The sequence below is a fragment of the Pseudophryne corroboree genome, chromosome 6, assembly GCF_028390025.1.
Source record: "Pseudophryne corroboree isolate aPseCor3 chromosome 6, aPseCor3.hap2, whole genome shotgun sequence".
Lineage (NCBI taxonomy): Eukaryota > Metazoa > Chordata > Amphibia > Anura > Myobatrachidae > Pseudophryne > Pseudophryne corroboree.
The window spans coordinates 203,970,808-203,997,986 of NC_086449.1; the positions used below are offsets into that span (position 1 = coordinate 203,970,808).

The 27,179-nt window shown below is 44.6% G+C and overlaps 1 protein-coding gene across 1 annotated transcript in view; it reads left to right on the plus strand.

Annotated features, from left to right (window-relative positions):
- Positions 1 to 23,143, plus strand: part of CHSY1 (chondroitin sulfate synthase 1) — an 86,762-nt gene extending 63,619 nt beyond the window's left edge. The window contains exon 3 of the mRNA XM_063925659.1: positions 19,799 to 23,143. Coding sequence (XP_063781729.1) covers positions 19,799 to 21,391 — 1,593 coding nt within the window. The 3' untranslated portion in view covers positions 21,392 to 23,143. The remainder of the gene's footprint in view (positions 1 to 19,798) is intronic.
- Positions 23,144 to 27,179: the final 4,036 nt, after the last annotated feature.

Below are 27,179 nucleotides of genomic sequence, written 5' to 3' on the forward strand. Positions count from 1 at the left end.
CCCCCTCGCTGGTTTTTCAAATCGGCTCTACCGACTTCTCCCTTAGAGAGGGAGGTAGTGTTAAATGCAATTCAAAAATTGTGTCTTCAGCAAGTGGTGGGGTATTACTCAACCCTGTTTGTAGTCCCGAAACCGGACGGTTCGGTCAGGCCCATTTTGAATTTAAAATCCTTTAAACCTTTACTTAAAAAGGTTCAAGTTCAAGATGGAGTTGCTCAGAGCGGTCATAGCCAGCCTGGAAGGGGGGGGATTATATGGTGTCCCTGGACATAAAGGACGCATACCTTCATGTCCCCATATATCCCCCTCATCAAGCGTTCCTGAGGTTTGCAGTACAGGATTGTCATTACCAATTTCAGACGTTGCCGTTTGGGCTTTCCACGGCCCCAAGAATTTTCACAAAGGTAATGGCGGAAATGATGGTGCTCCTGTGCAAGCAGGGGGTCACAATTTATCCCGTACTTGGACGATCTCCTAATAAAAGCGAGATCGAGAGAACAGTTGCTGAACAGCGTATCACTCTCCCTGAGCGTGTTGCAACAGCACGACTGGATTCTCAATATTCCGAAGTCACAGTTGGCTCCAACGACTTGCTTGCCTTTCTTAGGCATGGTTCTGGATACAGACCAGAAAAAAGTTTATCTTCCGACGGAAAAGGCCAAAGGACTCGTGTCGTTGGTCAAGGACCTCTTGAAGCCAAAAAGGGTGTCGGTGCATCACTGCACTCGAGTTCTGGGAAAGATGGTGGCGACTTACGAGGCCATTCCATTCGGCAGGTTCCATGCGAGAACGTTTCAATGGGACCTTCTGGACAAGTGGTCCGGGTCCCATCTACAGATTCATCATATGATCACCCTGTCCGCCAAGACCAGGGTATCTCTCCTGTGGTGGCTGCAGAGTGCTCACCTTCTGGAGGGTCGCAGATTCGGCATTCAGGACTGGGTTCTGGTAACCACGGACGCAAGCCTCCGAGGTTGGGGAGCAGTTAAACAGGGAAGAAGCTTCCAGGGTCTCTGGTTGAGCCAGGAGGCTTGTCTTCACATCAACGTACTGGAATTGAGGGCCATATACAACGGCCTTTGTCAAGTGGAGTCTTTCCTTTGCGACCTACCGGTTCTGATTCAGTCAGACAACATCACCGCAGTGGCTCATGTAAACCGCAAAGGCGGAACAAAGAGCAGGGTGGCAATGGCAGAAGCCACCAGGATACTTCGCTGGGCGGAAAATCATGTAAGCACTCTGACAGCGGTCTTCATTCCGGGAGTGGACAACTGGGAAGCAGACTTCCTCTGCAGACACAATCTACATCCAGGAGAGTGGGGACTTCATCAGGAAGTCTTCGCAGAGATTGCAAGTCAGTGGGGACTGCCTCAGATAAACATGATGGCATCACGCCTCAACAAAAAGCTACCGAGGTATTGCGCCAGGTCAAGGGACCCTCAGGCGGTAGCAGTGGACGCCCTGGTGACACCGTGGGTGTTCCAGTCGGTCTATGTGTTTCCTCCTCTTCCTCATCTCCAAGATATTGAGTCATAAGACGAAGAGGAGTACAGACAATTCTCATTGTTCCAGATTGGCCTCGAAGGGCCTGGTATCCGGATCTGCAGGAAATGCTCTCAGAAGATCCGTGGCCTCTTCCTCTCAGAGAGGACCTGTTGCGACAGGGGCCCTGTCTGTTCCAAGACTTACCGCGGCTGCGTTTGACGGCATGGCGGTTGAACGCCGGATCCTAGCGGAAAAGGGCATTCCGGATTAAGTTATTCCTACTCTAATAAAGGCTAGGAAGGACGTGACTGCAAAACATTATCACCGTATTTGGAGGAAGTATGTTTCTTGGTGTGAGTCCAGGAATGCTCCTCCGGAGGAATTCCATCTGGGCCGTTTCCTTCACTTCCTACAGACTGGAGTGAATTTGGGCCTAAAGTTAGGCTCCATTAAGGTTCAGATTTCAGCCCTATCCATTTTCTTTCAAAAGGAATTGGCTTCTCTTCCAGAAGTCCAGACTTTCGTGAAAGGGGTGCTGCATATCCAGCCTCCTTTAGGGCCTCCGGTGGCACCATGGGACCTTAACGTGGTGTTACGGTTTCTTAAGTCTCATTGGTTTGAACCTCTTCAAACTGTTGAATTGAAGTATCTCACTTGGAAAGTGGTCATGTTATTGGCTTTGGCTTCGGCACGGCGAGTGTTGGAGTTGGCGGCTTTGTCTCACAAAAGCCCTTATCTGATTTTTCATGTGGATAGACCTGAGTTGCGGACTCGTCCTCAGTTTCTGCCTAAGGTGGTTTTCTTCTTTTCATATGAACCAACATATTGTGGTGCCGGTGGCTACTAGGGACGTGGAGGATTCAGAGTCCCTGGATGTGGTCAGGGCATTGAAAATTTATGTGGCCAGAACGGCTCGGGTTAGGAAAACAGAGGCCCTGTTTATCCTGTATGCAGCCAACAAAGTTGGCGCTCCTGCGTCTAAGCAGACTATTGCTCGCTGGATCTGTAACACGATTCATCAGGCTCATTCTACGGCTGGATTGCCGTTACTAAATTCGGTAAAGGCCCATTCCACTAGGAAGGTGGGCTCTTCTTGGGCGGCTGCCCGAGGCGTCTCGGCTTTACAACTTTGCCGAGCGGCGACTTGGTCGGGTTCAAACACATTTGCTAAATTCTACAAGTTTGATACCCTGGCTGATGAGGACCTAATGTTTGCTCATTCGGTGCTGCAGAGTCATCCGCACTCTCCCGCCCGTTTTGGAGCTTTGGTATAATCCCCATGGTCCTTACGGAGTCCCCAGCATCCTCTAGGACGTAAGAGGAAATAAGATTTTAAACCTACCGGTAAATCTTTTTCTCCTAGTCTGTAGAGGATGCTGGGCGCCCGTCACAGTGCGGACAACATCCTGCAAGACTTGTATATAGTTTTTACTTACATAAGGGTTATGTTTTCAGTTTGGATCAGTTTTGGACTGATACTGGCTTTTGTTTCATACTGTTGACTGGTTCGTGTATCCCATGTTATACGGTGTGAATGGTATGGCTGGTATGAATCTTGCCCTTGGATTTCCAAAATCCTTTCCTCGTACTATCCGTCTCCTCTGGGCACAGTTTCTCTAACTGAGGTCTGGAGGAGGGGCACAGAGGGAGGAGCCAGTGCACACCCATACCTAAAGTTCTTTTTTAGGGCCCATGTCTCCTGCGGAGCCCGTCTATTCCCCATGGTCCTTACGGAGTCCCCAGCATCCTCTACGGACTAGGAGAAAAAGATTTACCGGTAGGTTTAAAATCTTATTTAATGTAGTATTGTCATAAAGTTGCTATAGAGAGGTCACCACGATGCCATCCTACTTGGGAGAGAGGAGAGTTCTGACTATCAAGAATTCCACAGTACAGTGTCTGAATTTAGACCCTGAAAGTGTAACCACCTGGACCCCAACCTGAGTTCCCTACCACTTAAACGCCTAAAGGGGTGTGTGGCCAGGGAACTTTGGTGTTTGTTGGCATATTTACTGACTGGACTGGTCTTTAGGATATGTCAAGTGTGCAGTAATATCTACTAATAAAAGTAGTGGAATGAACCACATTCTACTATATATCTTCATGTCTAAGTCCATAGTTAGTCCTGGCAGTCCAGGTTTTCTATCTTGTGGAATGTTAATTTTAGGACAGAACACTGCAAGCACCAGTCTGGTTGTCCTCCCACAATTCAGAAGAGTACAAATGAGAGACTGAATGGGTTGTGTGAATTGGTGTACGAAACCTCAGACCCAGCTGCTTGGCTGGAAGTTTCTATTTTCAGTGTGCAATCCACTCTCCAATTATAAGCCTCAGCCCTAATTGTATGTGGCAAGCGACAGATGGTTTGGAGCAAGAGATAGCAAGCGTTTATGACAACAGCCGTGGCACCTCCATTATTTGCAATGTGCTATTTTACAGTTCGTTACGGATGCATTTCAAAGTAGAGAGCACTCCTGGGTAGAATGTTAGTTGGGTGCCAGTAACCACTTGAATAAAATAGGATTTATTTTTTTCAAAGCCAAATATCCTATATGCTGGACATACAGGTATAGATAAAATGCCTGTCAGACCAACTTATATTGTGGCCATAAATGGAGTTCAGTGGGGACCCCTGGGGAGGAGACCTTTCCCAGTCTCTTCCCATGTTAAGGAACAGGTGAATATCAGGTTGGTAGCGCATACCCTGCTCGATGCCGCAGACTTTCAACTTCAAAATATATCGCATCAGATGGACATGCTGGACAAACAATATTTGAGTCCAAGGCAAGAAATGAAAGTTAAAAAAGGACAGAGTAGGGGTCAGCTTTTAATTGACTAGACTAAACTTATGCCTGAAACCGTCAGTAAGGGGTAATTTTATAGTTTCAGTGATGGTACCTTTTGAATTCATATTGCAGAAAAAAAAAATGCATGTATAATGCACACACTATATTCCATAGATTATACACACACAAATGGGATTATGCAGTTAAATTCATGTTATGAGTGCTGTTTATCATGAACTTTTATTCATGTGCTGCCAACCTGATATTTACCTGTTCCTTAACATGGGAAGAGACTGGGAAAGGTCTCCTCCCCAGGGGTCCCCACTGAACTCCATTTATGGCCACAATATAAGTTGATCTGACAGGCATTTTATCTATACCTGTATGTCCAGCATATAGGAGATTTAGCTTTGAAAAAAATATTCCTATTTCTCTGACGTCCTAAGTGGATGCTGGGGACTCCGTAAGGACCATGGGGAATAGCGGCTCCGCAGGAGACAGGGCACAAAAGTAAAAGCTTTAGGATCAGGTGGTGTGCACTGGCTCCTCCCCCTATGACCCTCCTCCAAGCCTCAGTTAGGTTTTTGTGCCCGGCCGAGAAGGGTGCAATCTAGGTGGCTCTCCTAAAGAGCTGCTTAGAGTAAAAGTTTTGTTAGGTTTTTTTATTTTCAGTGAGTCCTGCTGGCAACAGGCTCACTGCAACGAGGGACTTAGGGGAGAAGAAGTGAACTCACCTGCGTGCAGGATGGATTGGCTTCTTAGGCTACTGGACACTAGCTCCAGAGGGACGATCACAGGTACAGCCTGGATGGGTCACCGGAGCCGCGCCGCCGACCCCCTTGCAGATGCTGAAGAGAGAAGAGGTCCAGAAATCGGCGGCTGAAGACTTCCCAGTCTTCTTAAGGTAGCGCACAGCACGGCAGCTGTGCGCCATTGCTCTCAGCACACTTCACACCAACGGTCACTGAGGGTGCAGGGCGCTGGGGGGGGCGCCCTGGGCAGCAATGAAAGTACCTATGCTGGCTAAAAATACATCACATATAGCCTCTGGGGCTATATGGATGTATTTAACCCCTGCCAGGTTGTCAGAAAAACGGGAGAAGAAGCCCGCCGAAAAGGGGGTGGGGCCTATTCTCCTCAGCACACAGCGCCATTTTCCTACACAGCTCCGCTGCTAGGAAGGCTCCCAGGCTCTCCCCTGCACTGCACTACAGAAACAGGGTTAAAACAGAGAGGGGGGGCACTTATTTGGTGATATTATTATATATTAAGATGCTATAAGGGAAAACACTTATATAAGGTTGTTCCCTGTATAATTATAGCGTTTTGGTGTGTGCTGGCAAACTCTCCCTCTGTCTCCCCAAAGGGCTAGTGGGGTCCTGTCCTCTATCAGAGCATTCCCTGTGTGTGTGCTGTGTGTCGGTACGTGTGTGTCGACATGTATGAGGACGATGTTGGTGAGGAGGCGGAGCAATTGCCTGTAATGGTGATGTCACTCTCTAGGGAGTCGACACCGGAATGGATGGCTTATTTAGGGAATTACGTGATAATGTCAACACGCTGCAAGGTCGGTTGACGACATGAGACTGCCGGCAAACCAATTAGTACCTGTCCAGGCGTCTCAAACACCGTCAGGGGCTTTAAAACGCCCATTTACCTCAGTCGGTCGACACAGACACGGACACTGACTCCAGTGTCGACGGTGAAGAAACAAACGTATTTTCCATTAGGGACACACGTTACATGTTAAGGGCAATGAAGGAGTTGTTACATATTTCTGATACTACAAGTACCACAAAAAAGGGTATTATGTGGGGGTGTGAAAAAACTACCTGTAGTTTTTCCTGAATCAGATAAATTAAATAAAGTGTGTGATGATGCGTGGGTTTCCCCCGATAGAAAATTATTGGCGTTATACCCTTTCCCGCCAGAAGTTAGGGCGTGTTGGGAAACACCCCTTAGGGTGGATAAGGCGCTCACACGCTTATCAAAACAAGTGGCGTTACCGTCTCCAGATACGGCCGCCCTCAAGGAGCCAGCTGATAGGAGGCTGGAAAATATCCTAAAAAGTATATACACACATACTGGTGTTATACTGCGACCAGCGATCGCCTCAGCCTGGATGTGCAGCGCTGGGGTGGCTTGGTCGGATTCCCTGACTGAAAATATTGATACCCTTGACAGGGACAGTATTTTATTGACTATAGAGCATTTAAAGGATGCATTTCTATATATGCGAGATGCACAGAGGAATATTTGCACTCTGGCATCAAGAGTAAGTGCGATGTCCATATCTGCCATAAGATGTTTATGGACACGACAGTGGTCAGGTGATGCAGATTCCAAACGGCACATGGAAGTATTGCCGTATAAAGGGGAGGAGTTATTTGGGGTCGGTCCATCGGACCTGGTGGCCACGGCAACAGCTGGAAAATCCACCCTTTTTACTAGTGATGAGCGGATTCGGTTTTACTCGGTTTTACTCGGTTCTCAAAACGGCATCTTATTGGCTCACGGATGTCACGTGTTTTGGATAGCCAATAAGATGCCGTTTTGAGAACCGAGTAAAACCGAGTAAAACCGAACCTCGCTCATCACTACTTTTTACCCCAAGTCACATCTCAGCAGAAAAAGACACCGTCTTTTCAGCCTCAGTCCTTTCGTCCCCATAAGGGCAAGCGGGCAAAAGGCCAGTCATATCTGCCCAGGGGTAGAGGAAAGGGAAGAAGACTGCAGCAGGCAGCCCCTTCCCAGGAACTCACTCGCAAGTGGACCCCTGGATCCTACAAGTAGTATCCCAGGGGTACAGATTGGAGATTCGAGACGTCTCCCCCTCGCAGGTTCCTGAAGTCTGCTTTACCAACGTCTCCCTCCGACAGGGAGGCAGTATTGGAAACAATTTCACAAGCTGTATTCCCAGCAGGTGATAATCAAGGTACCCCTCCTACAACAAGGAAAGGGGTATTATTCCACACTATTTGTGGTACTGAAGCCAGACGGCTCGGTGAGACCTATTCTAAATCTGAAATCTTTGAACACTTACATACAAAGGTTCAAATCAAGATGGAGTCACTCAGAGCAGTGATAGCGAACCAGGAAGAAGGGGACTATATGGTGTCCCTGGACATCAAGGATGCTTACCTCCATGTCCCAATTTGCCCTTCTCACCAAGGGTACCTCAGGTTCGTGGTACAGAACTGTCACTATCAGTTTCAGACGCTGCCGTTTGGATTGTCCGCGGCACCCCGGGTCTTTACCAAGGTAATGGCCGAAATGATGATTCTTCTTCAAAGAAAAGGCGTCTTAATTATCCCTTACTTGGACGATCTCCTGATAAGGGCAAGGTCCAGAGAACAGTTGGAGGTCGGAGTAGCACTATCTCAAGTAGTTCTACGACCGCACGGGTGGATTCTAAATATTCCAAAATCGCAGCTGATTCCGACGACACGTCTGCTGTTCCTAGGGATGATTCTGGACACAGTCCAGAAAAAGGTGTTTCTCCCGGAGGAGAAAGCCAGGGAGTTATCCGAGCTAGTCAGAAAACCTCCTAAAACCAGGCCAAGTGTCAGTGCATCAATGCACAAGAGTCCTGGGAAAAATGGTGGCTTCTTACCAAGCGATTCCATTCGGCAGATTTCACGCAAGAATTTTTCAGTGGGATCTGCTGGACGAATGGTCCGGATCGCATCTTCAGATGCATCAGCGGATAATCCTGTCTCCAAGGACAAGGGTGTCTCTTCTGTGGTGGCTGCAGAGTGCTCATCTACTAGAGGGCAGCACATTCGGCATTCAGGACTGGGTTCTGGTGACCACGGAAGCCAGCCTGAGAGGCTGGGGAGCAGTCACACAGGGAAGAAATTTCCAAGGAGTGTGGTCAAGTCTGGAGACTTCTCTCCACATAAATATACTGCAGCTAAGGGCAATTTACAATGCTCTGAGCCTAGGAAGACCTCTGCTTCAAAGTCAACAGGTGCTGATCCAGTCGGACAACATCACGGCAGTCGCCCACGTAAACAGACAGGGCGGCACAAGAAGCAGGAGGGCAATGGCAGCAAGGATTCTTCGCTGGGCGAAAAATCATGTGATAACACTGTCAGCGGTGTTCATTCCGGGAGTGGACAACTGGGAAGCAGACTTCCTCAGCAGGAACGACCTCCACCCGGGAGAGTGGGGACTTCATCTGGAAGTCTTCCACATGATTGTGAACCGTTGGGAAAGACCAAAGGTGGACATGATGGCGTCCAGTATGAACAAAAAACTGGACAGGTATTGCGCCAGGTCAAGTGACCCTCAGGCAATAGCTGGGACGCTCTGGTAACACCGTGGGTGTACCAGTCTGTGTATGTGTTCCCTCCTCTGCCTCTCATACCCAAGGTACTGAGAATTATAAGACGGAGAGGAGTAAGAACTATACTCGTGGCTCCGGATTGGCCAAGAAGGACTTGGTACCCGGAACTTCAAGAGATACTAAGAAGGGACTTGCTTCAGCAAGGATCATGTCTGTTCCAAGACTTACCGCGGCTGCGTTTGACGGCATGGCGGTTGAACGCCGGATCCTAAGGGAAAAAGGCATTCCGGAAGAGGTCATCCCTACCCTGGTCAGAGCCAGGAAGGAGGTGACCGCACAACATTATCACCGCATTTGGCGAAAATATGTTGCATGGTGTGAGGCCAGGAAGGCCCCCACGGAGGAATTTCAACTCGGTCGATTCCTGCATTTCCTACAAACAGGAGTGTCTATGGGCCTCAAAATGTGGGTCCATTAAGGTTCAAATTTCGGCCCTGTCAATTTTCTTCCAGAAAGAATTGGCTTCAGTTCCTGAAGTCCAGAAGTTTGTCAAGGGAGTACTGCATATACAACCCCCTTTTGTGCCTCCAGTGGCACTGTGGGATCTCAACGTAGTTCTGGGATTCCTAAAATCACATTGGTTTAAACCGCTCAAATCTGTGGATTTGAAATATCTCACATGGAAAGTGACCATGCTGTTGGCCCTGGCCTCGGCCAGGCGAGTGTCAGAATTGGCGGCTTTGTCTCACAAAAGCCCATATCTGATTGTCCATTCGGACAGGGCAGAGCTGCGGACTCGTCCCCAGTTTCTCCCTAAGGTGGTGTCAGCGTTTCACCTGAACCAGCTTATTGTGGTACCTGCGGCTACTAGGGACTTGGAGGACTCCAAGTTGCTAGATGTTGTCAGGGCCCTGAAAATATAGATTTCCAGGACGGCTGGAGTCTGGAAAACTGACTTGCTGTTATCCTGTATGCACCCAACAAACTGGGTGCTCTTGCTTCTAAGCAGACGATTGCTAGTTGGATGTGTAGTACAATTCAGCTTGCACATTCTGTGGCAGGCCTGCCACAGCCAAAATATGTAAATGCCCATTCCACAAGGAAGGTGGGCTCATCTTGGGCGGCTGCCCGAGGGGTCTCGGCTTTACAACTTTGCCGAGATGCTACTTGGTCAGGGGCAAACACGTTTGAAAAATTCTACAAATTTGATACCCTGGCTGAGGAGGACCTGGAGTTCTCTCATTCGGTGCTGCAGAGTCATCCGCACTCTCCCGCCCGTTTGGGAGCTTTGGTATAATCCCCATGGTCCTTACGGAGTCCCCAGCATCCACTTAGGACGTCAGAGAAAATAAGAATTTACTTACCGATAATTCTATTTCTCGTAGTCCGTAGTGGATGCTGGGCGCCCATCCCAAGTGCGGATTGTCTGCAATACTTGTACATAGTTATTGTTACAAAAATCGGGTTATTATTGTTGTGAGCCATCTTTTCAGAGGCTCCGCTGTTATCATGCTGTTAACTGGGTTCAGATCACAGGTTGTACAGTGTGGCTGGTATGAGTCTTACCCGGGATTCAAAATCCTTCCTTATTGTGTACGCTCGTCCGGGCACAGTATCCTAACTGAGGCTTGGAGGAGGGTCATAGGGGGAGGAGCCAGTGCACACCACCTGATCCTAAAGCTTTTACTTTTGTGCCCTGTCTCCTGCGGAGCCGCTATTCCCCATGGTCCTTACGGAGTCCCCAGCATCCACTACGGACTACGAGAAATAGTATTATCGGTAAGTAAATTCTTATTTTTTGTTTACTTACTAATGAACAAATTTTATGTACCGCAAGTGGTACTTCTGTCTTTAAAAAGAGGAACTTCCAACCTCCTTCGACAACCACAGTGGAGGCTTTAAGCTCAGTTTGTTTAAAATTTGGAGGGAAATTTTACTGATGGTAAAATATAAATAAATCTCTCTTCACACTTCTACTTAGGGGAGAGCTTTGATTGTTTTAATGTGCACCATCACACCTGTTTGTTTTTCACTGTAGATGAGATGAAATATAATTGTGCCCATTCTTATTTTTTTGCTTTGATTGCGCCCAACCCCTCTAAACTATTGGGGAGAATATACCAGAAAATATTCCAGACTTATTGCACATTTCTGCTTGTTCCCTCATGGTGGGGAGAGCAGTCATAATGGGTGCCTGTGGTATTAACACAATCACCTTTCTAAACATGTGATACTGAATAAGATGTGTCTGGCAGAGGTTGTTCATATATTATCAATCATGACCTATTTTAATGACCATTTGGTAACAGTGGGGGTAATTCCAAGTTGATCGCAGCAGGATTTTTGATAGCAATTGGGCAAAACCATGTGCACTGCAGTGGAGGCAGATATAACATGTGCAGAAAGAGTTAGATTTGGGTGGGTTATTTTATTTCTGTGCAGGGTAAATACTGGCTGCTTTATTTTTACACTGCAAATTAGATTGCAGATTGAACCACACCCAAATCTAACTCTCTCTGCACATATTATATCTGCCTCCCCTGCAGTGCACATGGTTTTGCCCAATTGCTAACAAAAATCCTGCTGCAATCGACTTGGAATTACCCCCAGTGTTCAAGTGGAACAGGTTTGTTGAATCTGGCCACTTATTTTTCCTTAAGATCTATCTTAATTTTTACATAACTCAATTGTAATATCCTGCATTTCTTTTCATATCCTGCAGACTTTTATTTAAGAAAATTTGAGTGGTAGCCTTTTCCCCTTCTGAGAGATGCAAACTGCTAAAGGGCATTGTTCAGTATAAAGAATCTTCCATATTGTAACCAGACGGTCAGCTGCAGTATTTCCATTTGTATGGAAGAATGTTTCCTTCTGCTTTTCATCTGGTCACTAGTGCCATCTTCAAAGCACCCTGCTGTATTGTACAGTACCTGCCCTCTTGCAAACACTGGGTTACTGCTTTCCTAGTGGTCTGTGCTCATGGTATGCTGTGTATGTGCTGCAGAAATTCTGCCTAGTGTTTTTGATGTAACTTCAGGTCCTAGTGCCGTAATAGACAGTTCTTTATATTTTCGGAGGGGGATGCAAAAGCTATGCCTCTGCTGACAGAGGATACACCTCTTCATCTATATACTGTAGATATAATAAACAAGACCACTTGAAAGGAGGTGTGGGGTGGGTGGGGGGGGTAGAACCTTCCTGGTACTACAGGACAGGGATTATTTTAGATTGACAGCTGACAAACCACTCCCAAGAGTTTGATGCCATACTTGCTATCGGCTTTGTAAGGGTTAAAGCATGAAACGTATGTACAGATACATGTATTAAGCTGAAATGGTATGCTCTTCGTCAACCAGTGACCCATTCAATTCCTCACCTGAACCCTCTGGCACTTTCTCTTCATTTTGATCCCACAAATGAAGATGAAGTATCAACACTCTTCTCATCCTGCTACTCTACTACCTCTCCTCTTGATCCTATACCATTACAAAGAAGTAAAGCTCTGTCTCTAGTGCTTATCCCAACCTTAACTAACATCTGTAATCTCTCTCTACTGATATCGTTCCTTCACTGTTCAGGCATGCACTGATTACTCCCATTCTGAAAAAAACAAAATTCTGACCCTAACACTCTCTCAAACTATCGTCCCATCTCTCAGCTCCCATGTCTCTCCAAGCTACTTGAGAAACTTGCCTACACTCACCTCACACACTGAGTTAACTCGTATAACTTATTGGACCCACATCAATCAGGCTTTCGCTCCCAACACTCCACAGAGACAGCACTGATTAAACTAGTGAATGATCTGGTCACTGCAAAGTCTAAAGGCCATTACTCACTATTTATTCTTCTAGATCTCTCTGCTGCTTTTGACACTGACCACTCTCTCTTCTCATACAAATACTGCAATCCCTAGGTCTTCATGACACAGCCCTCTCTTGGTTCCTATCCTACCTATCTAATCGCTCTTTCAGTGTCCGTTTCTCTGAATCCACCTCCTCTTCGCTACCTCTTTCAGTTGGAGTACCGCAGGGCTCAGTCTTAGGTCCTCTGCTTTTCTCAATCTATACCTCATCTCTTGGGAAACTAATCAGCTCTTTTGGATTTCAGTATCATCTGTATGCAGATACTCAAATCTACCTATCCTCCCCAGATTTGTCACCATCTGTATTGGTCAGGGTCACTGAATGCGCCTCTGCCATTTCATCTTGGATGTCATCTCGCCACCTAAAACTTAACATTTCCAAAACATAGTTAACTGCTATTGGCCGGTGGAAATATAATTACCAACCTGATATTTCTATCACTGTTGCGAACTCTACAATCAGCCCTACACATCAAGCTCGCTGCCTAGGTGTCATACTTGACTCAGAATTGTCCTTTACTCCCCACATTCAATCTGTCTCAAAATCATGTTACATGCATCTAAGAAACCTATCAACTGCTGAAACCCTAATCCATGCTCTCATTATCTCCCGCATTGATTATTGCAATAGTCTTCTTACTGGTCTTACTAAGAAGAGACTCTCACCATTACAATCCATTCTGAATTCAGCTGCGAGGCTAATTCCTCGTTAGACGCTGATAGTCTGCAGACCCACTTTGTCAGTCCCTCCATTGGTTACCTGTATTCTACCGTATTCAATATAAAATACTGTTATTTACACACAAGGCTGTTAACAATACTACACAAACATACATCACTTCACTTATCTCAGAATATCTCCCAACCTGGCTCCTTCGTTCTTCACAAGATCTACATCTCTCATCCACACTCATTACTTGCTCCCATGCATGATTACAGGACTTTCTTCGGGCTGCACCCGCTCTGTGGAATGCCCTACCACATACAATAAGACTCTCCTCTAATCTTCAAACCTTCAAGCGTTCCCTGAAAACTCACCTATTCAGACAAGCTTATCAAATTCCAGAACCACTCACATTACCTTCATAGCTTTCCTATCCAAGTATACCCTCACAGTACAGTCCACCCCCCCACATATTTTCTTTCTTCACTCTCCTTTCCCCTGAATCTGGTTCATCACTGCTGTGATGTGATATCATGCAGCCCACAAGGAACCTTTACAATCTGGTGAACTGTGCAATAGCTAGCACCTTTCCTTGTGTATCAATTCCTATTTCCCCATAGATTGTAAGCTTGCGAGTAGGGCCCTCCTCCCTCTAGGACGTTTTTTTTACTCTGTTTTGTTTTCTAATTGTGTCCAGTTGTAAAGCGCAACGGAATTTGCTGCGCTATATAAGAAACTGTTAATAAATAAATTAACTTTGCCAATTCACTGAGCACATGTGAACAAATTATGAAGAAAGCACCTGAACGGTGTTGTGCTTTAGTTCTATTTTAGGGGTTCACTATGGTATGCCGGCGGTCGGGCTCCCGGCGACATACCGACAGTGTGGCGAGCGCAAATGAGCCCCTTGCGGGCTCGCCACGCTACGGGCACGGTTCTCCCTCCAGGGGGGTCGTGAACCCCCACGAGGGAGAATAAGTGTCGGTATGCCGGCTGTCGGGATCCCAGCGCCGGTATACTGTGCGCCGGGATCCCGTCAGTCGGCATACTGAAGACCACCCCTATTTTAGTACTGTCTGTAACAGTGTTGTATGTGACTTGGAATATGTATTAACTTATTATGTTTAACAACTCTTTAAAAAGCTGTGCTTGTCACCTGGGTTATATAACCCATTTTTATTGCATTATTACACTTGCTGTGTGCTGATAATCTGTGTACTGATAAGCTGTGTACTCCACTCCTGACCTTGCATCGTAAGCACTTCCTGGAATAAGCGATCTGATTGAACATGTGGGAACGAGACCTTTTTATAGATCATTAGTTCTTTGTATACAAGTACTGCATGCACTAATAAGAACATACAGCTAAACCTATTGCAAATTAATTACTGGCAATGTGCTGCAGCATGTTACTGCCAATTACTGTATCCCAACATTGCAAATCGTCCTGTGCCACACCTGTTTGATGTGATGACCATGTTCTGGGACTCGGGCACTGTTACTTATCGACATTTCCAACATGGCAATTTCACAAGGTGCATAAGATCCTAACAATGTTACAAGTGGTTAATGTAGGATTTGGTCACCCTTGGATCTCCCTGTGCCACGTATGCATCCAAAACTCTACACAACTGTTCTACAGCTGAGCAGACTTAAGTGGTTCTCGTTGGCTGTAATGTGGGAATGGCTTGTGGTTGGGCTGGGGCAAGAACGCAGGCTCTTCCGCCTTCAGAAAGAGAAACGTTTAAATCCTTTTATTCTTAATTATGTATATTTAAATGCTCCATTTTGTGGGATCTTCAGAAAGGGTTCTGTGTAACATCCTGCCAAGCTCAAGCAACTAGGTGACATCTTTCACTTCAGTGCCACATCATCTGTCTCCTCTCCTTTTGCGTTTTTCCTGGTTACATTGCGCCATTGCTCTTGCTGTATTACCATGGATTGGAGACGGGCAGCATCACCAGTGACTATTATAAATGGATGTTTTCACCCATACCAGTGACGGCTTAAAATGTCCTTTATCTTCTATTAAGCTTTTTCCTAATGTAACTGTAATATAGCCACTAGTGGTGTTTATATAGCTATAAGTTTACATAGTAGGATAAAGTTTGTGGAATGTACACTTCAATCCGCTCACTGTGGGATAGTGCCGTTACGCAGTTTTATTTCATTTTTATTCTTCAAATATATACTGTATATGTACGTAAATGATTTTGCCTTATCTTGCATAGAGATCAGGGAGGGTGTTTGTTCATTTGCCAAATAGAATGGGCTATATTGGATGTTTTTGCACTCCCCTGTCCTTATTGTTTTGCTTTTGAAAGCCTGCTAAAGAAGCAAGTACGGTGTGCCTGCACTGCCATGACACCAGAGCGGGCCTCCTGTTTTTATCTAATCCTATATTTAGCAGACTGCTATTTACGTTGTTTGTGTTCTCGAGTTTAGCTCTGGGCAGCTCAAGAGCCGATCACCCCCGGCGGGCCCCTTTTTGTGTCTTATTCATTATTGCTATCTAAACCACTAGCCTAATTAGACCGGAATACATATGGCTTCCCGGCAGATAGGATACTGGCCGTCATTATTCCTACAGCATCCTGGCCGCCAGAATGCAGCCAACGGGGCGAGCGCCGAGAGTCCCCTGGTGAGCTTGCTGCACTCGCCACGCTGTGGGCACGGTGGCTCGCTGCGCTCGTCACAGGCTCTAGTCCCACTCTGTGGGTGTCACAGACACCCATGAGTGGGAATAAGCCCCTGTGAGCTGGTATGCTGGTGGGATTCCAGCGTCTGTATCCTGAACGCTGGGATCCCGACAGCCATCAAATTGATTGAGAACCATTGGTCTAATGGGAGGCAAACTGTGTGCTGTGGCTCCCTGGGCTTCCTTGGAACACTTGCAGGGGTGCCTTGGATTGGTGGGACCAATTCAAATTATGGTGAAATTAATAGGCAAAACCCAGTGCTGACGGCTGTCTGTCTATCGTAAAAAAAAAATCAAGTGTGGACAAACGGAAGCAAATCTTATTTATCTTGTGGAGATATATATGTATATTTTAGGATAAATTTGTTTCTTTTTGAATTTTAGTTCAGTGTTCTATTTTACTGTGCCGAAGCTTAACATCCTCAAACATTAAAGTTCCCATATTCCCTTAGTTTTGATTCCTGTAAAGATGCTTCCATTGGGAGTCTGTTATCCCCTGTGTTCACATGGCTCCCTATGGGTGCGCCAATTTCCTACCAAGGTACAAAAATATTCGAGTAGTTGAACTGAAATTCTATTTAGAAGTGCCACTTTGTGTAGTAGCTGATAAATTCTGAATGTGAAGTGCGATGTAAAAAATGTTTGCGATATTGAAGGTGATTGAAAAATACACTTTAAAATGGACCATTGTCTTGCGATGTATTGGACTGCAAGCTATGGTTTCCAGTCATCTTGGCCAGTGTCACAAACCGCAATGGCCTTTTTAATCATCAAGCTTTATGGCCAGACTGTGCAACTCTGACACTTGTATTTGTATATTGCTATTGTATTCTGCATATGTGAATAGCACCTAAGTTTGGAGACTTATGTTTAGTGTAGTAACTGAGATATTGTAAGCCTAGGGTAGCTGTTCCTTGCCCATGCCACCTGAAATAACCTCCTGAAACATGAATAATGCCTGTAGAACGTCTGACGCACACTACATTACTTTGCAGCTTTGTAGCAGCTGTGCAAGGGCCTCTGTTGGCTTTGGCAGAACTGTACAGGTGCCCCCTCCCTGTCCTTAACTGTATACAAATCTGCATGCCTCCACCTTCATGAACAGTCCCTACCCTTGTTCAGATCATTGCAGGCTTACAGCAGCAAAGGCCAAACCTATCACTATAGTTCAGGAACTCTGTCACAATCCTCTGTACGAGTTTCCACTTGTATTGTTTTGGGTTGTGCCATTTTATTTATGTGTGTTCAAAAGTGCAAATTTAGCTTGCAACAGTGTAATTGCATGGTAGGCTTGACATGAGTTATGGTGATAGAATACCCGTTTCAGGCACTCTGATACTTGTTGCATTAAGCAGTTAGAAAACGCCAATTGTAGTGGTTCTAATCGGACTTTTTACAGACCCTTTTTTTTTTTTTTTTTTTGTGTAATGTGCAGGAAAGGAAATGTTCATGTTCTATGTTTCTGCGCCCCTCCTTCCTTTTAAAAGGTTTGCCTTATCCAGTGTATGCTTTTTCCCCCCAATCCTGCAACCCTACATAATGCTACCTGGCAACGTAAAGGTACTACCTACAGTTGGTAAGGGAGGGGTGGCAGTGACTAATTTTGGCTTGCATACATTTATACCCCTTTTAGACTGACAATAGCCGGGTGCTTCCCAGGTGCGACCCGGCTTGAGACCCCTTCAGACTTGCAGCCCGACCCGGCATATTACCGGGTTGGTGACATCACCGCTGACGCTACTGGAGGCGGTGCTTGGAGATAAGCATCTCCAAGCACCGCCTCCTCCTATGCAGAGAACGGGTGCTGGATCCCCTTGACCCTTCATACCCATTCACACTGCACCGCATCCCGGGACAATCCCGGATTCAACCCTGGTCGACACCTGGGATGAAATGTCGGGACACTCGTCCCGGGATATTCTTACAGAACCCTTTCACACTGAGCAAATTCCTGGGTTGATGTGTGCATGTGCAATAACTCGGGAAATTTTTGTCAGTCTGAAAGGGGTATAAGAGGAAATGTTATCTGGGAAGACAAAAGAACATTAGGGTCTCAAATGGGATATGTATAGCAGGGATGGTCGCAGAACAAATAACTTATTTTGGTAGAAAAGTGTATGTATGTATGTATGTATGTATGTATTTATGTATGTTCGTTCATAAATCCACTTTAACTATAGCCGGTGATATTGAGCTTCTGCTTGCCCTCCCTCCAAAACGGGTTACATTTTATAAACTTATCCTTCATGAAGGCTGCTACCTAACCCTGGATAATTCTTTTATTCAAACCAAGAGAGAATTGTCAGTTTCCAGCCAGAGATGAGTCTGAACTGGTCCTTTAATAAGGCACCACACATTGCCCGTACTTATCCATTGATAACCTGCTGAACGCTGCCTTGTTCACTAAATCTGCTACACTGGAGTCTGACTCTGCAGTACAATCTCTGACTGTGATGAAATCCTTTGGGACAATCTCCAGGCAGGATGCCAAATTCCCTATAAACCGGGCCTTATTTTTAAGCCCGTTTTTCCCGATGCACTCTACTCTCCCTGGCAAAAGTTTGTCTTCCTTAAAACTCAGAAATGCAACACACGCTCTTTTAGTCGGGCTTTTGGAAAGCCGCCAATGTCGTCCACAACAGCTGTACCGCAAACATCCAGCTTCTAATGGACTAGGGAACTTTAGAGCATTTAAGGCGTTAACAGGTCTTGGGTAAACAGAAGTGGCAGAAGGTTGCGTGTCTTCCTGTGGATGAAGTCTGTGCACTGTGAAATGGCAGGAAAAATAAATGAATGTATTCAAATTCTTTGCCTCTAATTTGTAGCGCCAACAGAATGCATAGATGCTAAACTTCCAGTATTGAGATGTAAGAATCTTAAGGTGGGTACACACTGGTCGATATATATCGCGGGTCCGTCGGCCAGTGTGTTCGGGCGATATGTCTGTGAACTCCGTCATTCAGACATATCGCGTCGGCCCTGCAGCACAGCCAACGGTCAATATATCTACCGATATATTGGCGCATCGCTGTGTGTGTACGGGCGACCAGCCGGCCGTCCGTACACGTGCTGCGGCGGCCGTCGGTGATTGACAGCTGAACTGGGCGGGCATGTGTACACGCCCGCCCAGTTCATAACGTCAGTCCCCGATGCATCGGGCAGTGTGTATGCACAACACACTTCCCGATCCGTCCATAGATATATCTGTCGATCAATTGATCGGCAGATATATCTATCAGTGTTTACCCACCTTTACACTATAAACATATTTATGAATTATCAGTACTTTATGCAGTGTACTGTATAAAATGTATATTTGGATCAGTTGGTTTACAGTGCTGTTTGGTTTTTATGCATTTGACATGCAGACACATTCCTGCTTTCCTTAGTGTCGAAAAATGTAAATTTTATTGTGTGTGTGTGTGTTTTTTTGTTTTTTTTCTTGGCCTTTGGTGTCTTGCAATCTTTGAAAAGCATGCTCTGTCAGTAACTAGCCCAAGTCTCAATTTATATATAAATGTGTGTTGGGTTTTTTGTTTTTTTTTGTTTTTCCCTGTAAGCATATTCTGAGAAACTCATACAAATTCCTTACATTCCTGCTGAAGCTGAGCATTTGTAAATATATTGAATATTACGGAGGGGTTATGTTGTGGGGTTTTGTTTGTTTTCCCCTCTCCCAGTGTCCAAAATGATTTGGTTGTTAGAGGGACTGGGGGGTAAACCAGGGTATATAGTTCATTTTTGGCATTGTTAATTTGTTAGTGGAGTTGCACCCTTTTTTTTTTTTTTTTTTATGGCACTTGTAAAATTTAAAATTGTGAGTAGGATTCTAGATGAGCAGCCCTTTCACACGAATTGGTAGCAAAATTAATCTCTAGTGTTTTCAATGATCTTTGCTTTTTTTGGGGTAAATGAGGGGTGTGGGAGGGAATTACTGCACCCTAAATTAGGTGTTAAAGGATTTGCTTCAGAAATAATTTTTTTTTTATTCTCTTCTATCTTTCCTACGCAGATGCAGCAGTTGTTTTATGAGAACTACGAGCAAAACAAAAAGGGTTATATTCGGGACCTGCGGAACAGCAAGATTCACAGAGCCATCACTTTACACCCGAACAAGAGTCCTCCATACCAATATCGACTGCACAGTTACATGCTGAGCCGCAAGATAGCAGAGCTGCGTTACCGCACAATTCAGCTCCACCGAGAGATTGTCCTGATGAGCAAGTACAGCAACACAGAGGTTCGCAAGGACGATCTACAACTGGGAATTGCGCCGTCTTTTATGCGGTTCCAACCACGCCAACGGGAGGAGATCCTAGAGTGGGAATTTCTGACCGGCAAGTATTTGTATTCAGCTGCTGATGGGCAACCTCCTAGACGTGGGATGGATGCGTCACAAAAAGTAGCTCTTGATGACATAGTCATGCAAGTCATGGAAATGATTAATGCCAATGCCAAAACTCGTGGACGTATTATTGACTTTAAAGAGATCCAGTATGGATACCGCAGACTCAATCCCATGTATGGAGCAGAATACGTTCTAGACCTGCTCCTGCTATACAAAAAGCACAAAGGCAAGAAAATGACTGTACCAGTGAGGAGACATGCCTACCTCCAACAAACATTCAGCAAGATTCAGTTCATGGAACATGAAGAGATTGATGCTAAAGAGTTGGCTAATAGAATAAACCAGGATTCGGGATCCTTATCTTTCCTCTCAAACTCGCTTAAGATGTTTGTTCCTTTTCAGCTCACTGCCTCAAGGGTTGAACACAAAGAACCCAAAGAAAAGAAGGTCAGCATATTGGTTCCATTGTCTGGTCGCTTTGAAATGTTTAGTAGGTTCATGGCTAACTTTGAAAAGACTTGCCTCATTCCCAACCAAAATGTGAAGCTGGTTATTTTGCTTTTCAATTCTGATGCCAACACTGAGACAGAAAAACAAGTAGACCTCATGAGAGATTATCGTGTTAAATATCCAAAGGCGGATCTGCAAGTCTTACCTGTGAGCGGGGAGTTCTCCAGAGCTTTGGCCTTGGAAGTTGGATCATCTCAGTTTAGCAATGACTCTTTGCTTTTCTTTTGTGATGTGGATTTGGTGTTTACCACAGAGTTCCTTCAGCGCTGTAGGGCCAACACCATTCTAGGGCAGCAAATATATTTTCCAATTATATTCAGCCAGTATGATCCAAAAATTGTTTATGCTGGACAGGTTCCCAGCGACAACCATTATGCATTCACACAGAAGACTGGTTTCTGGAGGAACTATGGCTTTGGAATTACCTGTGTTCACAAAGGAGACCTTATACGTGCTGGAGGCTTTGATGTCTCTATTCAGGGATGGGGACTAGAGGATGTGGACCTTTTTAATAAAGTGGTACAAAGCGGTTTAAAGACTTTTAGAAGTGAAGAAGTGGGTGTGGTCCACATACACCATCCAGTGTTTTGCGACCCCAATCTTGATCCTAAACAGTACAAAATGTGTTTGGGATCCAAAGCTTCTACTTACGGTTCCACCCAGCGGTTAGCTGAACTATGGCTTGAGAAAAATGACCCTACATTTGGTAAAGCCATTCATACAAATGAGACTGTGAGGACATCCTGATAAGCCAGCGCAGCTGGCATTTTTAAGACTCCTTTTCATAGCCATCTAATTTATTTTTTCAAATGTTTTTTGTTATTTTTGTTTTTTATCATAGTTATGATGTGACAGTCTTTAGAAAGGTCTGTCTTATGAAGAGCTGACTGAGCTTTTCGGACAAAAACAAATGTGATCAGTATTTGCCTTTTAGCCATTGCAATATGACAACTTGAAGTATCGTTATGATCAAATCCCTGTGTTCTCACATTCCATGAAGTCTGGTCTTCAATTCTATCCCCACCACACCTATTGCAAACAAGGTAATGTGGCCGGTAGACACTGCACTGTACCTGGCACATCCACAATTTGTTTGCCCTGATACTGGCCCTTCATATTTGTAACATTGTTACAAATCTTCTTTTGGAACTTTTAATTATTTATTAGGTCTGGAGAGAAGAAGCAGACTTTATTTGGAACAAAGCATTCCTTTTTATTTTTAACGTTAGGATCTTTTTGATTGCACTCTGGCAATTGTATGGAAAGTCTAATTTCTTTTTGATTGGTCATTTTAATGCATTTGAGTGGTTCTTCCTTTTTGTAGTGTTTGTGTGTTTTTGTTTTTGTATTTTTTTTTTTTTTTTGTTCTTAAAAGCCTCCTAAAAATAAATAAAATGTCTATCAAATAAGTAGCAAAAAATGTAAAGATTAGGTTTTTTTGGTAAGGCCATTTGTTCCTTTTCCTTAATTTACAGGTTTTTATAGTGTGTGTGTGTGTGGTTTTTTCTGTTTTTTTTTTTTTTTGTTTTTTTTAGTTACGTCCCAATTTTATTTTCTTGGTTCATAACTTATTGTAGGGCTACATAGTGTGTATCGTACCTTTTAAAGAGGACAATTGGCAGTGCCCATAAACATGCCATCAGCTTCTAGTTATTTTAACTAGTACATTTTATGATAACCTGTTCTGGTTGCTATGGGTAACTTATTGTCCCCTTTTTAGAAGGTTTGATTTCCTCACAGTAGATAGTTCTGTGCGTGTGTGCACACACTCCTGTACTGTTGAAGGGATACTTGACCACGTGTGCCAGTGTTGATTCCAATTCTAGGATTGCCATGGTACACTGCAGGGTCTGTATGTTACAGCCCCATGATGTGTCCTTGTTTATACTGGAATCCTGCCACTAAAGCAGCTTCTGATTTTGTTCCTCCCGCTGCCCCCGCCCACCCCACCCCACCTCCCCTGTTTTTTTTTTCAAATTTGTTTATTTGGACCAAATATTTGCACATACCCAACAAATCAGGTTTCTGTCTACATTTTAAAATAGTTTTTTACAAGTGCCTTACCTCCTGTGTTAAACGGACAGCTGCCTATCCAGACCATGTAAGGACCAATTCACCAGGTATCTGTTACCAACATGAGGAATGTACCCTAGAATCATGTTAGTAGGTAACTTCAAAGTGTTAGTTCAAACTTTTGTTTTCTCTTCAGAAATTCTGCTAGATGTCTCAGTGCCTTACGTGCCCTTCTCTTCTTCTGCAAGGGGGCTGTGCAGTGGATACAAGGCACTGAACCGTTGTACCAAATACATCTTATAAACTCTCGGATCAGAGTTCTGTGTCTTCAGGTTTCATCCTTCCATTCAGTCTCCTGTTTGTTGGGTTGGGAGATTAGTGCGCTACGGACTGTTTTAAATTATTTGGTTTTGTCTTTTTGTTGAATCCCTCCCCAAAGATGACGTTTTGATTACATAAAATGTTTAATAAAATGTTCAATAAAAAGAGTCTCAATTTGTTTTTAAAATAAATAGAAGCACATCTCAGAAATTTGGTTGTACAGGTCTTCCTGTCAGCTCTTAAATAATGCTGTACGTATTTGCTTTTCATGTGTAACACAGGGCTCTAAACACGTGGTTTTGATGCCTTCAGCTCTGCTCCATTCATTGGTTTATATGCAAACCTGAAATGCTGGATACACAGGGGAAGTAGTTAGTTTCCTGGCGGTCAGGATACAAATGCCAGAATCCTGACAGCCAAGGGAATCCCGGCGATCGGAATCCCCACTTGGAGGTGGTATAAATTAGTGGGCCAGAAGTGTGGCAAGTGCAGCGCGCTCGCCGTCGGGATTCTGGCGTCGGTCTTTTGACCGCCAGGATTCCCGACCGTCAGGATCCCATACTGACTCTATACACAGACCTCACTGACATCGATTATAAGCACTGGTTGGATAGTATCATTTGTTTTCCCCGTTATTAAATGGTCACAATGTGAGTTGCAGTTCTGCATTTGAGAGTTAGGGGCAAAGCAAGATGAAAGGATACCATACAAACCACTGTATTTCACCATTTAGCAGGTGAGGTTAACTTAAAATAGTAATCAGTCTTCTCCCACTCTAACAGAAACGCCTGTATTATTGGTTATTGTTGCAGCTAGTCTACAAAACTGGTAAAAGAAAATCTAAATTTAATTATTTTTTTTATTTTTTTTTTTTCCATTGAAACAGTTTAAATATTGGTGCTGCCTGTATAGATAATAACTTGCTATGGAAGCATTTGTAAGTCTGCTTGTTCAGTACAATTGCCACAGTTTCTCTCTTCCCCATATTGTCTATATGGGGAGATTGCCTAGTGGTAACTGAACTGGTGTTTAGCCTCAGTAGAGTAGGGACAGGTCGGAGGTATAACTGAAATTTGTTGATATAATGTATGCCTTTGCTAGTGCTATATTAAACTCATTAATCAAAGGTAATGTTTTGAACTTGGTGTACACCTAAATACAAATTGCTGGGTGCAGTATAGTCTGTAGCAATTATTTTAGACTTTACAATGTTAAAGGTAAAAATGTACTGTAAATATGTACCTGCATGGAATTGGGCAGCACCAGGCACACCCCCACTGATGAGTCTCCCATCAATGTTGGACGAGAAGTGTTGTGGCCTGGGTAAGCTTAGGGCCAGAGCGGTTTGATGTACTAGTATATTAACTTTTATTAACCTAATTTCCCAAAAACTTTTACTTTGATATTTATCTGCAGCTTATCCGAAGAATAAATATAGGGTGACGCAAGTTTTCTTTCACATTGGAGGAGAAAAATACATTTGGTAGCGTCAGTAGCTGTTCAGGAAACCACAGGCTGATTCCCATGCTAGCTGCTTGCAATTTACTGGCGTCGAGGTGGGCTCTTGGGAATCCCTGGTTTGATCACACGTCAACACAGATTAATTGTATAAACCATGTCCAAAAACTTGCAAGCCAAACACATGCAGCTGAAAGCATTAGCACTAACTGCTAGAGCACAAAACAGAATGGGATTTATTTTAACCTGCGTTAAAATGCAGGTCAGGGTGAATGTCTGGATAATCAAGCCAAACAAATCATAGCTCATTAGTGTGTACAATAGGCCTGGCCAACCGGTGGCTCTCCAGCTGTTGTGAAACTACACATCCCAGCATCCCCTTCCACAGTTCTAGCGTTCCCTAATGGCAAAACTGTGGCAGGGCATGCTGGGACTTGTAGTTTTAAAACAGCTGGAGAGCCACAGGTTGGCCAGGACTAGTGTAGAAATATAGCTTTTTTTTTTTTTTTGTTGTACTTGGTGGTAGTTATTGACACATTACTGAATACTACAGATACATTTACATCAGATTTTTTGTAAAGGCACTTGTGATGTGATCAATCTACTTCTATATTAAATCATTTTCAAATATCTTACTGCAATATGTCAGTCACTGTCATGATGGGATACTTTGACTTATGCACTCTATGATAATACATAAGGTACACTTTATGTAATAAGGAGTGGCTGCAGTCACAGGACTGCATACTTGTCCATATATATATATTGTACAAACTTTCTAGAATGCCACAAATTGTAAAACTGCCACGTTGCCTTGGTTTAGTAAAAAAAAATGCTTAGTTTAATGCCCTCCTTATTTGAAAAAGAAAATGTGCCGCTCACAAAGACTTGTATAGCAGTCAGAATGCATTATCCAAATGCACTATAAAATACATTGTTAAACCTCATAGAAAGTGATGCCATATTTCTGTATGGTTAGTACTTTGCACTGGTTCCTTTTTTATTTACAAATAAGGGAGACCTTGGTATCGTAATTGAAACATGTAGGCTGTTAGGTAAACTTTTAAAGTATAAATTAATTTTGTCTGCAGATTTACAAAAAAAAAAAAAAAAAGGACAAATGCTGCTTTCACTATTCCAACCCCTGTGCTGTAGAATCTCAGCTTTACCCAGATGAAAGCTATTCCTCCAACAATAGGCCTTGGTGGGTTTACTTGTCACTGGTTTAGGCCTCAAATTTCAAATGCTGTGTGGTGCAAACCTAATCAGAAACACCATGCCAACAGAAGTGTGGCAGTGGCTGCATTATATGGGGATGCACGGGTTTAATACTTACGCAAGCAGAATTTTTCCACAGTGGTTTGTATTTAAAGTAAATTTCTCTATGTCCTAGAGGATACTGGGGTACCCTCTATGCTCCTCCTACCAGACTCTGTTTAGAAAATGTGCCCGGAGGAGCTGGTCACGCTTATGGAAGCTCCTGAAGAGTTTTCTACATTTATTTTGTTTATTTTCAGACAGGGCTGGTTGGCATTAGCCTGCCTGCTTCGTGGGACTTGGGCTAGGGGGGACGGCCCAACCTCTTGAATGGTTAATGGCCCCGTTCCCCGCTGCCAGGACACTGAGCTCCTGAGGAAACTATTCGCAAGCCCCACCACGACGAGCATACAGTCCTACAGAACGCCAACACACCTAACAGAGCCAGAAGAGTGGGGAGTACTAAGCTGGCGTCCCAACTAGCAGGTCGCCGGCCATTATGGTGGTAAGAGGGTATGGAGATGCACGGCTTCTAACGGGCGGAATGCATCTCCAGACACAAAGGATACAGCTGCGTCTCAGTACACTGTACACAGTACCCACACTGGCAAAAACAGCCTTAAAACTGTTTTCTCTCCATTTTAAGCACCAGATTACCTCAGCCAGTATAAAAAAAGCGGGAAGACCGTGCGCCATTGAAGGGGCGGGGCCTTCACTATGAGAGAATCCAGCAGCTCACCGGCGCCATTTTCCCTCTGCAGTTTACACAGACGATGACTGACAGGGACGCACAGCTCCACCGGAGAGACTCCAGATTACCTCAGCGGTACCAGGGGGTCATAGCACGCTAAGAATCGCTCCACCCCTGCTAAGTCCCCTATCGGTTTACTTAGTCTGCGACCTGGCTAAGCTTGGCATTAACGATAAGGGCGCGGTGGGGGCTGGCTCGAAATAACTGTCTCCATGAAGGGCTCTTTGTGGGTTAATTGTGCTTAACCTTTGCCTGTGTGTGCTGTCATATTTACATTGTCAGGCAAAGAGTGTGTTTCTTGTACAGCGGAGTGTCCCTTTTCACCAGTGGGCTCACTACTGGGTACTCAGAATAGCGTGGCTGAACCGGATTGGGTCACTTCCATTAAGGGACTGATCTCAAATAGTTCTACAAAGCTATCCCACAATGAGAAAGAGACGCAATACTTTAGAAATACTGTGGATGAGTTTATGAATAGAGACTCAGTCCGTCCCCAAACCAGCGTCTCAATCCCCTCCCATTTGTCCGCAGAAACTATCTCTGGCCCATATCCTGCAGTCTAACTCTGACGGGTTAGACATGGAGGGTGAGTTGGATTTGGAGGGGGGGGGATGCTACTCTATCACAGGGAATTAAAGCTCTTATAGAGCTATCGGAGATGTTCTGCAAATTCCAAATAAGGTGTCGGAGGAGTGTGAGGAATCTTATTTTAATGTAGAAAAGACGTCCTCAGTT